Raw genomic sequence first — 12,795 nt, 5'->3', positions numbered from 1 at the left:
AACATGATTAAAAATAGATGGAATCCAATGAATGTTTGCTTGATAAAATATAGGATTTAATATATATAGATTCATTAGAATACGAGGGGCATTAATTATGAACTTTCTTCAGTCACGCGTATTAAGACGGTTAAAATCAAAGTAAAATTAATTAACAATTATCCAAAATAAAAAATAAAATAAAAAGGGTTGACAGTTTGATACCATGGTGACGAATCACAATACATTAATTAACGTGTTTTTTTCAGGTAGATGATACATTAATTAACGCCGAAACAAAGATAATAATAGATGCTAATCTCAAATTAGCTCCATATGAATAGGTCGTACCGTCAAATAAATTCCAATCGTACGGAAGAAAACTGATCCTTTTCTTCGTCACCCCATTGCGTCGTCGAAGGGTCCTTTTCGACCATTTATGTCGGCCCAATCCACGGAGATTATGTCTTATCTGTTCCGCGAGGTGGGCCCGGGCCCACGGTTTCTCGTTTGGCGAGAAACGGATAGAAAAATATAAGACAGGAAAATTCGATTTTACCGGGAAAGTGTGGGAAAGATCTTGCAGAGCTCACCGTCCACGGCCGCGATATCTACGCGGCATCTTTCTTCTCCAGCCACGTAACAGCTAACTGTCACTGTATCTCCCAACCGACCCTCTCTCTTCGTCTTCCTTCGATCTGAAGTTTCTTCATTTCCTTATCTAGCCCTCTTCGCTCGCTTCTCCCTTCTTTGTAAACACTTCTTAGCAGGAATTGCGGAAGACAAAAATGGCTTCGAAGAAGCCCCAATCTTTGTATCCCCAAGTCATCGAATCAAATCCAGATGCTACAAATCCCTTCCTATCATCGAATTCTAAATCTCCTTCTTCTATGTATCCGGCGGTAGGTTCGTCGGTGCCGGACCCGAAACTTTCTTCTTCTACTTCTACTTCTTCTCTCTATCCCTCGTTAGACATGAGAGACCTCGTCGAAAATCTTTTTCCAGACAACGATGAAGCTGATAAAAACCCTAATTCTCAATCCCCTTCCGCCCCGGTCGAATCGAAGGAAGAGGTTCTAATCAAGGTTCCCGGCGCGATTGTTCATCTCATCGACAAGCAAAACAGTGTGGAACTCGCTCATGGTGACTTGACTATTATTCGCCTTCGGCAGGGCGAGAACGTTGTGGCTGTTCTTGCTCGTATTGATGATCAGATCCAGTGGCCTCTTGCCAAGGACGAGGCTTCTGTTAAGCTTGACGAATCTCATTACTTCTTCTCCCTTCGTGTTCCGACGGGAGATGGATCAGATGGAGAGGATGAACACCCTGGGAATGATGAATCAGATAGTATGTTAAATTATGGTCTGACAATTGCGTCCAAGGGGCAGGAACGCTTGCTTAAGGAACTGGATGGGATTTTGGAACGTTACAGTGCTTTCTCCGTGCAGAAGGTGTCGGCGAAAGCTCATTCGGAAGTTTTGGATGGATCAATGGCAAAAGAGATTGCTCCGTCCGATTTGAATTCGGAGAAGAAAAAGGATATGATGGAGGAGAGATCTGCGGCTTACTGGACGACACTGGCTCCCAATGTGGAGGATTACAGTGGGATTCTCGCCAAGGGGATTGCCGCGGGTTCTGGGCAGGTAATCAGGGGGATTCTATGGTGCGGTGATGTTACGGTGGATAGATTGAAATGGGGAAATGAAGTTCTAAAGAAAAGGATGGGACCTGGTTCCAAAGGGGAGATCAGTCCTGATACTCTGAAGAGGATCAAAAGGTTTGGATTTTAGTGTGTTACTTTCATGTTTCGTAGTTTCAGACTTCTTAATTGGTTTCTCGTATCTTCTTTTTGTTTTCCCCTTCTCTCGTCTTATGAATTAGAATTAAGTTTGTAATCATGATCACTGCAGGGTTAAGAGGCTGACCAAGATGTCAGAGAAAGTGGCAACTGGAGTTCTCTCAGGGGTGTTGAAGGTTTCTGGTTTCTTTGCTAGCTCTCTCGTAAATTCAAAGGCGGGCAAGAAATTTTTCAATCTTTTGCCTGGGGAAATCATTCTTGCTTCCCTTGATGGATTTAGTATGTTATTCTTCCCATCATTGCCCTCTACTTTTGTTTAGTAACTAATGGTGGAATTTTTGAGGCTTAATTAGTATCGTTGCACATAAATCTCTGTCTGTGTTAACTTGGTAATCATATTTTCATTTATGCCCACATTTTGTGTGTATTTATTGGCTTGCTATTTTCTGTTGATCTATTAATTCTGCTGTTCTAATGTAGTCTCATTGTATTTAGTTACTGTGCTCATGTTCATGGCAAAACTCTATGAGTCCTATACCTCACATTGTGATGTTAATGAAAATGTGAATTGTGTTAATTCACTCCGTTGCTGATTTTGTTAAAATATATTCCTTTATTTAGTTGAATTTAATAATGTTGTAATAGAGAAGAAGTAGATTTTCAAGTATGTGTTTCAAGATTTGAAAACCGATGTGGCACTTGCTACAAAATGATTCTTGGCATTTTCTGAAGTGGATACTGGTTTGTGCAAATGATGACTAGAACTTACCAATGTTATAATGGAGAACAAGTAATTTTTCTAGTATGTGTTGTGGCACTTACGACAAGAAGATTCTTGGCAATGGTTTCCCAAGTAGATGAACATTTGTGCAAATGAACATGTCAGGAATCACTATAATAGCCAATTTGACCTTTCCAGGTGCATCTGATGTTCCAAATTTCCTTTGATCCTTCCTTAAATATAGACTTGTTTTATCATCCGTGCTATATAATTCAAAGAAATAGAATCTATTCAATAAGATACAATAATTATTCTCTAGCGTATGAGTTTGATTGTTTCACGTGGGGTTCCCTTTGGATGATCATGTATATGTTTCTGTGATATTAGACAGTTAAGTACATACGAGATGTAGGATGGTTTATGATGTCTTACATGTATGGCATCCTAGTCGTTAGATATGTTAATTCTACGGTTTGTTTGTATGGTTTAGCCTTTAGGGATGGAAGCTGGAGTTACTGGTGATTCCTATTGTAAATGATTTTGTTTCTGATGGAAGCGTGTTGCAGTTGTGGATAATAAAGCAATCAGGTGTATTTGGGTGGTATTTGTTAAAAAGCAGATATAGTTCAAGTTAGGCAGGTTATAACTCACGGATTGTTCCCTCGGGTTGGCTGGAACCTAATGAGACATGGCCTAGGTTATCTCCTTCTCTTTCTCTACTCCTGCAACTTTGATGCATCTATCCCTTCTCATGGGTGGCCTTGCAGGGAGACTCATTCCTGGGTTGTGATTGGACTAAAGCTTTTCCATCTGGACCAGGCTCATGAATGTTTAGACCCTCTAGGATACAGGGTTGTTCTTTGCTTTATAGTTTAGTGTTATTACTGATGCTTTCCAGGTTGTTACATCTAGGCTTATGTTAGTGTTCATTAAGAGGATTCATGAAGCTAAGAAGAGCCATGAATGAATGAGAAATTGGCCTGTCAGCATTGCATTGCAGTATTGCACCAATCATTGTAGTTCTTGCAGCCCATACTAATTTCATGTGAACTTTGTAAATGATCACCTGCATCCATTGCACCTCATGTTTGCTTGCATGGAATATCCTCTTGATCCACATTTCACCTTATCCTAAAGCAAATTCTCTTAATGGTTCCTTAGTCGGATACTCAACTGCTTCTTACATCAGCTGATGGTTAACTGCTCATTTGTGTCCTTGCAGACAAGGTATGTGATGCTGTTGAAGTAGCTGGAAAGAATGTGATGTCTACGTCCTCGGTTGTGACAACTGGGCTTGTTTCACAAAGGTATATTAGAAACTATGCTTCTGTGCAACTCTAGCCTTGCTGAAAACTTTCAGTTGGCAAGGAATTTGACAATTCCTTACTGTAAAAGCTGAAACGAACTTTCCTTCTTTTTTTCTTTTTTTCTTTTTTTCTTTTCTGGGTATCTTTATTTGGCTTTTTTGGAAATATACTGACCGAATATTGCACTGGGGGTTCAAGTTCATGAATTGTTACCTTTCTGTTGAGAAATAGCATGCGTCGCTGATTCACTTGGGTGGCAGGTATGGAGAGAAAGCTGCGGAGGCAACTAGTGAAGGGCTGGATGCTGCTGGACATGCTGTAGGTACTGCTTGGGCTGTCTTCAAGATACGCAAGGCACTCAATCCAAAGAGCGCCATTAAGGCCTCCACCCTCGCAAAATCTGCTGCTAAGGCAGCGGCCGCTGAGGCAAAGGCAGCTAAAAGTTCCAAGTAACGCTGATGAAAGGTGTGGTCGTAGCTGCTATTTGTTATTTGTTGTATGATAACCTCGTGGAATACACCTACCTGTTTCAAGTATCTTTACTTATCTAATGATTTTGGAAACTCACCCATACTTATTTGTGCAGGTGTATCTGATGAACTAAATGGAGATAGATGGAGCGTATGACTCTTTTGGCATGGAATCATCCAGGAATTTCAAACAAGGAGAGCACCAACAGGACAACTTTTGAAGCAATTACTAGAGACCACTTGAACAATGATATGGAGTCCAATTGAAGAATTTACAACTACAGTACATCTGGTGTGATCACACAATAGCAAAATATCTCACACAGGCAAAGAGATAAATCACTTATCTCCCGCCTTTATTCCTATTTTGGCAATGATGCTACCGGTTTGTAATGACAGGATGCTGCCAAAGAATGGCTACTTAGTTTAATGGATGAACATGTAAGTTTTACTTGCTCTGAGGCCATGCCTGATGCTGGAGGTAGTTACAGCTTATAAGTTTTAATGTAAACTCTCTCTCCTTCTCAGAAAAAAATAAAAAAAATAAAAACTTCGTGTAATACAAGAGCTCCTGGTTGGGTGCTGGAGATGCCAAGGCATCTAGGTAAAAGTAAAACTTGAGTTTTCCTTATGCTCCAGGTAGACCTGGGTATTTTTTTTGTGTAGAGTGAACCTGGTTCTGGATTTATTGTTAGTTCGCTCTCTTATTTCATGGAGAGATATTGGCGCTCGCAATTCTGATGCAATCTCCTTGATCCATCAGACTTGGGAGCATTTTGAGCCCTGGGTGATAATTTTTTCTATAGAAGTAGGAATCATTTTAGGCGAAGGTGGCACCAACTTGTTATGTCCTGAAAAAAACGAGAAAAAAAAAACATATAAAACTGTACATTTTTTGACTTTTTTTCAAAATATTAACTTCTCCATTCTTAATTTTAAAATTAAGTTGACCATTTTACTTAGGAAATGAAGGAAAATATATTTCCCAAATATAAGTTTTGATTTTTATTTAATTTTTTTTTTTAAATTTACAGAAAAGTTTCGATGATATTATCCACGTAGATTTTTTTTTATTTTTATAATTATTGAAGAGATTCATTTTGAGCCCTTACGTGATCAAAATGGAATTGGAATTGCATACTTTGTGTTACACCTCAAATCATCCCTTTCGTCATGGACACCGAGTAGTGATTTGGTCTGGTTTTATTGTGCTCACCGTTATGCAAGCAAGAGATGTTCTTTCATAAATTAGTACACCTAAAGAATCTTTACTTTCATCTCCAAATTATCATCTTCAATGAAGATTTTAGGCTGGGAAAATCCAAGATGTGGTTGGTTTCATAGTTTTGGCGTTCTAATGAAGTGGTTGTAAATCCAATTCGAAAAATTGCTCACAGATTTGCCCTCCTTACATTATCCTATAGAATGCTATCAAAAGACCTGCATTTTTAATCTACTATTACATCGGGCTGAGACGAATCACTGTCCGAGGTAAAAAAGTGAAGATTCCTTACAACTATCTCTCACTAGTAGCTACAGGTAATGGCATAACAATTAAAGATTTAGGGTCAACATTCACACTCATGGAGAAAAGAGTGTTCGATTTGGTTGGAACAGAGTTTGGGAACCGTTGCTCCAAAATCCGCGACCCCCGTTCAACCAAGAAGCCTATCGAACCCGGGGACCTGTGGATCAAAGAAAATTCGTGAGAGCGGCCGCTTCTTTCAAAGGGAAGCTACCTCCGATGGTAAAGTCAGATTCTAGATGACACAAATTCTCGTAGAGGGGAGTGAATGCCCAAAGAGGTGAAGTTCTCTCGGATAAGTGCCAGAGTTAATGTAGGTTTAACTTGGCTTAGTTTGACTTACTTGATGAACGCATCTTCTTATACCAGAAGAATATATCATAGAGAAGATGGTTGATAGCTGTTGGATGGCTTGATCCGACTCACAATGGGAGAACCAAGACGAAGGTGGCTTGCTTGTGCGCTAAACAATTGGATTCAGACACTCCTTAAGGACTTGAAAATATTTTTGTCATAATTTGACTTCAGATGTGACACATTTAGCTCTGATCCATTGACAAAACGGTTGGAAGCAATTCTCAAATGATTTTGGCATGTTGACTTATCCTTCGATAAGCGCAGTTCATTAAGTGCATAAGTACAACACATTAAATGTTGAATTTAATGTCTCAGCATGCGTAAACTATATAAAGAGAGCTTCTTATCTCGAGTACCGGTCTTGCCCGACGAATGGTGCCAGGAAATGCATGAGTGATGTGTCGGGAAAATATATGCCTCCAAGTGGCTTGTCCAGTAACCCCTTTCTGAGGAGTGCCGAAATATTAATTCGAAGCCAACAGACTAGTCGGAAATCGGGATTCTGAGGAGAGGTAAGGGGCCAGTCCAAAAACTAAATTCTGAAGAGAGCCAAGAGGCTCAACAGAGGATTAAGCCGAACCGGATTGACCATAGTTCATACGATTCACACCGATTCGAAAATCTCAAAACTGGTTTGATATAAGAAGAACCAAGTGAAGAACTATAAGATAGATCTCAACACGGAGTTGCTCACTAGGTTGCAACCTTGTTTTGATATTTCGCAAGCAAAGTATGTAACATTACCGAAACTGATTTTCCACTTCAAGGGAGGAGCAAAGGTAGCTCTGACGTTGGAGAATTATTACTTGCTTTTTGGGGAAACAGATGCTCTGTGTATGACTTTGTTAACAAATAATATCGTAGGACCCAAAATATTGGGTGGTCTAGCGATTATTCTGGGGAAATTTTTATGTGAAGTATGACTTGAAGAACCAGAGATTAGGGTTTCGGCAGCAGAGTTTGGCGGGTGATATGTGAACATAGTATATCGTTGTTTAGTATTTATTGCCAAAACATTGTTGTCAACGTTTCTAACTTTTGTTGATTCTCATAGGAGAGCTTTTGAAAATTTAAAAAAACTAATTAAATGAAGTCTAGTAGAAGTCAAAATTTATAGAGCAAATTGCACTGACACCCCAAAATGGAGGCTTTAAAACACTGACACCCCACTTTATGTTTGAAAAGCACAGACACCCCAGTTTATTAAACACACTAGTCCATTCTGTTAGTAAAACCGTTAACCTACCGTTTATTTTTCTTTAATTCCAAAAGTATCCTTACCAAAATCTGTGGAAAAAAAAAAAATCAAAGCTGCGGATTAACTTCGTAGGCAGGAGAAAAGCCAAGGAGACAAAGCAGAAGGCACTTGACATGGAGAGGCGACCAAGGTTCGCTAATTGTAGTGCCTAAGTTGATTAATGTTAACGCAATTAATATTGCTGAAAAAATAATTGCTGAAAAGGGTTCATTGCAAATTGCAGGAGAAGATGGATGAGAAAGAGGAAGAGGCGAGACGAAAAATGGAAGGGATGAAATTGAGAGGTGAGGAGCACAAGGATGAAAATCGACAAAGGGCTGGAGAAACAAAAGATATGGAGGGCGAGAGGTTTGTTAATGTTTGATTTGTGGAGTTCAATTTGACGATTTGATGCAGGGGAAATGCTTCGAAAGGGGGCACACAGAGGCACAGAGCTCCATTGGGGGCGTCGCAGAGACCATCAAGGGGAAACTAACGAACACAGGAGAACAAAAACGGGATGGGGGTTTCAACGGCTCGGTGGTGCTGGTGGTGACAGAACCACAACTAAAGAGACCGTAGTAGTAGAGACGAAGAAGTCTCCGCTTGGGGTGGATACGGTTAGTGTCAGTCGTCGGAACATCACGGCAAGATGTGATATCACATTCTACATATTCTCTGCATGCGTGGAGGTGCTTCCTACAACTTTTGTTTATTTATATATTCATAGTCTTCGAGAAGATCCTTAAACGTGTTTAGTGGATCTGATCTCACTCTGTTCTGTCTTTCATGATTCATTGGTTTTTTCTTTTTTCTGCAACTATTATGATGTAATACTTATGCAGTTAGAGGAATAAAATAGTTGAACAAGTGCTTCTTTTTTTCTTCTTTCGTGTGTGAATGGTTGAATAAGCTTGAAAGACTGAAACCATGAATCCCTGTTTACTTTCTATTGTTTTAATGGGAGATTGTGGTTATTCCCAAAAAAATGGCGGATCCAGAGTTGGGATGGGAAGAAAACTGCCGATCTAGCTTTTAAATCCGGTCAGATCCAAATCTGATAAGATTGCAATGAAATAATTCAAAGATTCAGTATAAGTCTAATGGAGAAGGGTATAATAGTATTTGCAATTATATAATTAACCATTCTAACAGATTAGGACTTATGTGTTTTTCAAACATAAAGTGGGGTGTCAGTGCTTTAAGGTCTCCATTTTGGGGGTGGCAATTTGCTCAAATTTATATATTCCGTTACCTCATGGGAAAAATAGTCTTTTCAAATTCAAAGTAAATAGTGGGTAACTTGATATTTTGAAAAAAGTCAAAAAGAGAGAGTTCAATATATTTCCCAATTCCCACTTAAGAGGGCAACCAAGAATTTAAGGCCAAACTTAAGTAGGCATTATGACATACCTCAAAAAAGCGAATAAGAAAAGAAGAGATTTTGAAGTGTTTCTCTGTTTTGGAAGTTCTCTACAAAAAACTTGTTTCGAACAGGTAGAATGGATGCAATTTTCAGTTATTATTCTTTTCTCTTAATATTTTACCAAAAAACAGAAAATTCTGTTCTCTTAATAGTACCATGGATCATATTTATGATTACCCAAAAAGAACTAAAATCTACCGCCTTGTTCCCCAACCACAATTTTCAGATGAGAAATAATAAGAACATTACCAACTTTTGAAGGTTGCCACAATGGTTACATTGTTTTTAGATGGACAAGGAAAAGAGAACTGGTGGGGAAGACCACCATTACAGTCTCCATATGGGTATCAGCAGTAGTAACTACAGGAATACCATTGCTTAGCCATATGTGTAAAACTAATCGATGTACATCAATAATCAATTAGACCCAAAACGGTTTATATGTTTTCAGATCAGTAAGAACTCCTACAACAGAACCACATGCAGCAACTACAGTGATAGAGAGACAAGAAACATTGAGTAGCTGGAGTCCAAGCCATTTACTTGTCCATCTTCCAATCTTCTTCTCTGCAATAAACATCTCAATTGGGAAGTAAACTGTCAATGGCCAGAACCCAAGAGCTCCAAGTATTCCCACAACATCATTGAAGAATGGTAGAAGCATGGAAATGACTGTTGTCAATGTCACAAAGATTGTCCTCCATACTAATCTGAACAGGTTAAGCTGGTAGTTGATACCACAGAAAGGAATGGCTATGGTATATTCATTTCCCACGAAATCACTACTTGGCCATTTCTTTGCACTCCATTTCTCCACAAATGCAAACAGAGGTTGACAAAAAACCTGCAAAATTAATGTTTAGTGGTGTGATTTGCTGTGTTCGACAGATTGAAGGCTTATAGGGACTATAGGTAATCACCTGGTATGCCCCAATCAGATGAACCACAATTGCAACATTGGCAATATCAAGAATCCAATAAGCACTGAAGTATCCAAAGCCTGTAAGAAGATTTCCTGGTGCCTGATCTCCAAATGCTGCATAGCCCATGCATCCACAGAGCATGTAGAATATAGTGGTGACAGCAATACCCAGAGATGTAGCTTTTCTCATGGTTTTATGTTCTGCTGGGGGAGCTTTTAGTGTATCCTGAGATCAAAATATGAAATTTAGTAAAACTGTGATGTTTTCATTTGGAGAGTTCCTTAATAAGCGTTATGGATCTGGGTTTGGTTCCAATTGATTCTCCATTAATGGGTACTTACCTGAATCTCAATGAGAATAACAGAGAAAGAATAAGCAAAGGCAACAGCTCCAAGAGCTTGAACACTTCGCCACATCTTTTTCATGGGTGTTATATCAGCTCCTATGCTAACACCAGTTAAGCTCCCTCTGAAGTTCCCATTCTCTGCAAATTGGGTTTCATTCATATATAATTAATCTCTGGTGGAATACATATTAATTCATGCATGGCAGTTAGTGTATAGGTAGGGGTAGTAGCTAAGCACCAGCAGCTTTGGTAATGCCAAGACCAAGGCCGATTGAAGAGTAGGTGAAAGACATGACAGCAGCAACTATAGAGAGCCACCAAAGTTGATCAAAATCTGGGATTTGAGAAAGGAAAACCTCTATGATTCCAAATCCAACCATGTACCAGTTGGTTGACATTTTACATGGATCTTCCCCTTTACTCTTGTGAATACAGCTTGTCTTTTTAATTGCCCTGTGATTGAAATATGGAAAAAAATTAAAGAAAATAATTTGATAGCATTTAAGGTGAAATATAAAAACTAATTATCTTTAATTATAACTCACATCATGCTTATTGAGGCAGCAATTGTATAACCTATAGCAACCCCAAACAGATTCAAATATTGAATTGTTCCACAAATTGCCACTCTTCTTCCCCCTGTAGTTAAAGAATTTTTAAAATTAAAACAAACAAGTTCTTCTGAAAAAAGTAAGTTTCTAAGTCAGGGTTGAAAAGTTTACCTAAGTTGGCTTTGACAGCATCCATATAAGTGTAATTTCTTTTTCCCGTAGATGGATCTCCACACCTGTAACACTGAGATAGAAGGTTGGAAGTAAAGAGAGTGACCATAGCGAAGAGCACCATCACAATAGGTCCGGCCACCCAACCAAGCTGCGCCACCGCCCAAGCTAAGGATAAGACACCTGATCCAATCACAGCTGTGATTATATGTGATGTCGCAGTCCATACAGTGCCTGCACCCATCAACCAGCACCACCACAAACAAACAAACCAAAGGGTCATCATCATTCATCATACATCTAAGATAAAAACACCCTTACGTAGATATCTTTCTGGGAGTTGCAGGTCCCACTTGTGTTTGCCATCAACTGAAGCAATATCTTTCTGGGAGTTGCAGGTCCCACTTGTGTTTGCCATCAACTGAAGCAAACTGTTCAGATATGTGTAATGTGCCTATTGGGGTTCAATTTGGTGTATGGTGCAAGGTTCAGCTAACCAGTATGAGATAGGTTAATGAGCTTGATCAACAAGCTATGAATCTAATGGGGCTCAATTTAGTGCATGAGTGCTAGATTTTGCCAGCTTAAGCTGGTAGTTGCAGGTACCTAACAGGAGATTTGGTATTCCATGTTTAGAGGATGATTTTGAGTATTACCAGTTCGCTTCGGGCGCCCATCATCATCGAAGCATTTGGAATAAGGAGGCTGAGGGACGATCATGGCTTCGGTGTCTTCTCCGCTAGGCTTGGATTTTGGTAGAGTTTCTATCTGCAGGTATTGCCTTCTGTCTCGGCCTTCTTCCAACTATTGTAAAAGAATGAATCAGAACAAGTAGCAATACAAACGAGGAAGTGTAAAGAAAGACTTGAACTATCTTACCACGCCATGGTGCAATCTACTTGGAAGTGTTCGACTTCTGGAAATCATGATTTCAACTAGAAAGAAAAGAAGCCTGAGAAAAAGAAAACGAAGTAAGAGCAGCAGTTGTAGAAGAAGAAAAGCTCTCAAAAGCTGATGTAAATGGAATGGATATAAGATGAGATTTTATAAGGGAGGAAAGTGGGGCAGGGAAGGGAGAGACACCAGGAGAATTGAGACAGCACTGCATGTCTATAATTGTTAAATGACAAAAATATCCTTTAATTTATAAGCAATTGAGAATGTTAACATGCAAGAGTTGGAGGGTGAATCAGGTATTAATTTACAAGGTCTTTGCATTTTGAGTAGATCGATCTCCCCAGTGGATATCCTTCTTGAGTTCTTTCATGGTAGGCAGTTCTTCTGGGACTTCCCAGAAAAGAAAGAAAAAGGAAGAAATGCTTGCTGACTCTTCAACCACAATCTACAGGGACAACCCAAAAGTAGAAAGCAATGACCACCTCAAAGCCACCTCTCTCTCTCCATCCATAAGACTATTTTACTGTTCTTGAGGTTCTCAGGGATGAAATAGGACAGGTGGCAGGTGGGTATAGTGGAGGTTGGGATTAATTTGAGCCTCATAAACTCATCACTCCATGAAACTGGAAATGATTTGGGATTTCTGGAAGTCTCTAATATTAATCAAACTTATGAGCCAATTAAAAGCTCGATTAAGCTCCCAAGTTAAGATGATGGGGAGTAATGCTCTTGATGTGATATCACCAATAATATTTAATCATTCATATCCCAACTAAATTAAATGAAGCCATGGAAAGACAAGAAAAGAAAAGTAACACTGACCACACCACATTAATATCTTATATTATTATGTGGGATCAGTCATGCTCTTTGTATGTTTTTACTCATTGTTTTGAACATTTCAAGCTTTGTGATCACCAGTTCTTTTAAATCTGATTGAAGTCACTCTTGCATATCATTATCTAACAAGTTCTCCAATGTACATGATCGCTGCCACTTAAAATACATCTGTCATAATGAAATTATAGAAAACCCTCAAAAGAAAAAAATAAATAGTAAAAAAACATGAATCTCATCTAGATTCCCA

General features: G+C 39.1%; 2 protein-coding genes and 1 pseudogene across 2 annotated transcripts; 2 read left to right on the top strand and 1 right to left on the bottom strand.

The window, feature by feature from the left end:
- The first annotated feature begins 556 nt into the window (after window positions 1–556).
- LOC149015050 (protein EARLY-RESPONSIVE TO DEHYDRATION 7, chloroplastic-like) lies at window positions 557–5,112 on the top strand. The gene is made up of 5 exons (XM_089156388.1): window positions 557–1,756; window positions 1,890–2,056; window positions 3,721–3,805; window positions 4,066–4,270; window positions 4,392–5,112. The coding sequence occupies exons 1-4, from the start codon at window positions 768–770 to the stop codon at window positions 4,256–4,258; spliced, it is 1,434 nt and encodes a 477-aa protein (XP_089012514.1). The 5' UTR covers window positions 557–767; the 3' UTR covers window positions 4,259–4,270; window positions 4,392–5,112.
- On the top strand, window positions 4,264–7,135 carry LOC149015049 (putative aspartyl protease At4g16563; annotated as a pseudogene).
- Window positions 7,136–9,014: 1,879 nt separating this feature from the next.
- On the bottom strand, window positions 9,015–11,821 carry LOC149015048 (amino acid permease 4-like). Its single transcript, XM_089156992.1, has 8 exons — window positions 11,691–11,821; window positions 11,468–11,615; window positions 10,812–11,045; window positions 10,635–10,728; window positions 10,328–10,542; window positions 10,085–10,227; window positions 9,741–9,968; window positions 9,015–9,664 (listed from the first exon to the last, which is right to left on the bottom strand). Exons 1-8 carry the CDS (start codon window positions 11,736–11,738, stop codon window positions 9,242–9,244), a joined length of 1,533 nt encoding a protein of 510 aa, XP_089013118.1. The 5' UTR covers window positions 11,739–11,821; the 3' UTR covers window positions 9,015–9,241.
- Window positions 11,822–12,795: the final 974 nt, after the last annotated feature.

This window comes from Hakea prostrata, chromosome 5 (genome assembly GCF_041222555.1).
Source record: "Hakea prostrata isolate BN-2017 chromosome 5, UWA_Hpros_2, whole genome shotgun sequence".
NCBI classification, from domain to species: Eukaryota; Viridiplantae; Streptophyta; class Magnoliopsida; order Proteales; family Proteaceae; genus Hakea; species Hakea prostrata.
This window is presented reverse-complemented; position numbering and strand designations above follow the sequence as displayed.

What these genes read in the sequence shown, in the direction of transcription:
- LOC149015050 (XM_089156388.1), top strand. Translation starts at nt 768, where the DNA reads ATGGCTTCGAAGAAGCCCCAATCTTTGTATCCCCAAGTCATCGAATCA. An exon ending in ACTCTGAAGAGGATCAAAAG is followed by an intron (nt 1,757 to 1,889) that starts GTTTGGATTTTA and finishes TGATCACTGCAG; the next exon opens with GGTTAAGAGGCTGACCAAGA. An exon ending in ACTGGGCTTGTTTCACAAAG is followed by an intron (nt 3,806 to 4,065) that starts GTATATTAGAAA and finishes CTTGGGTGGCAG; the next exon opens with GTATGGAGAGAAAGCTGCGG.
- LOC149015048 (XM_089156992.1), bottom strand. Translation starts at nt 11,738, where the DNA reads ATGATTTCCAGAAGTCGAACACTTCCAAGTAGATTGCACCATGGCGTG. An exon ending in TGCTGTCAAAGCCAACTTAG is followed by an intron (nt 10,729 to 10,811) that starts GTAAACTTTTCA and finishes CTTTAACTACAG; the next exon opens with GGGGAAGAAGAGTGGCAATT. An exon ending in TTATTCTCATTGAGATTCAG is followed by an intron (nt 9,969 to 10,084) that starts GTAAGTACCCAT and finishes TTTTGATCTCAG; the next exon opens with GATACACTAAAAGCTCCCCC.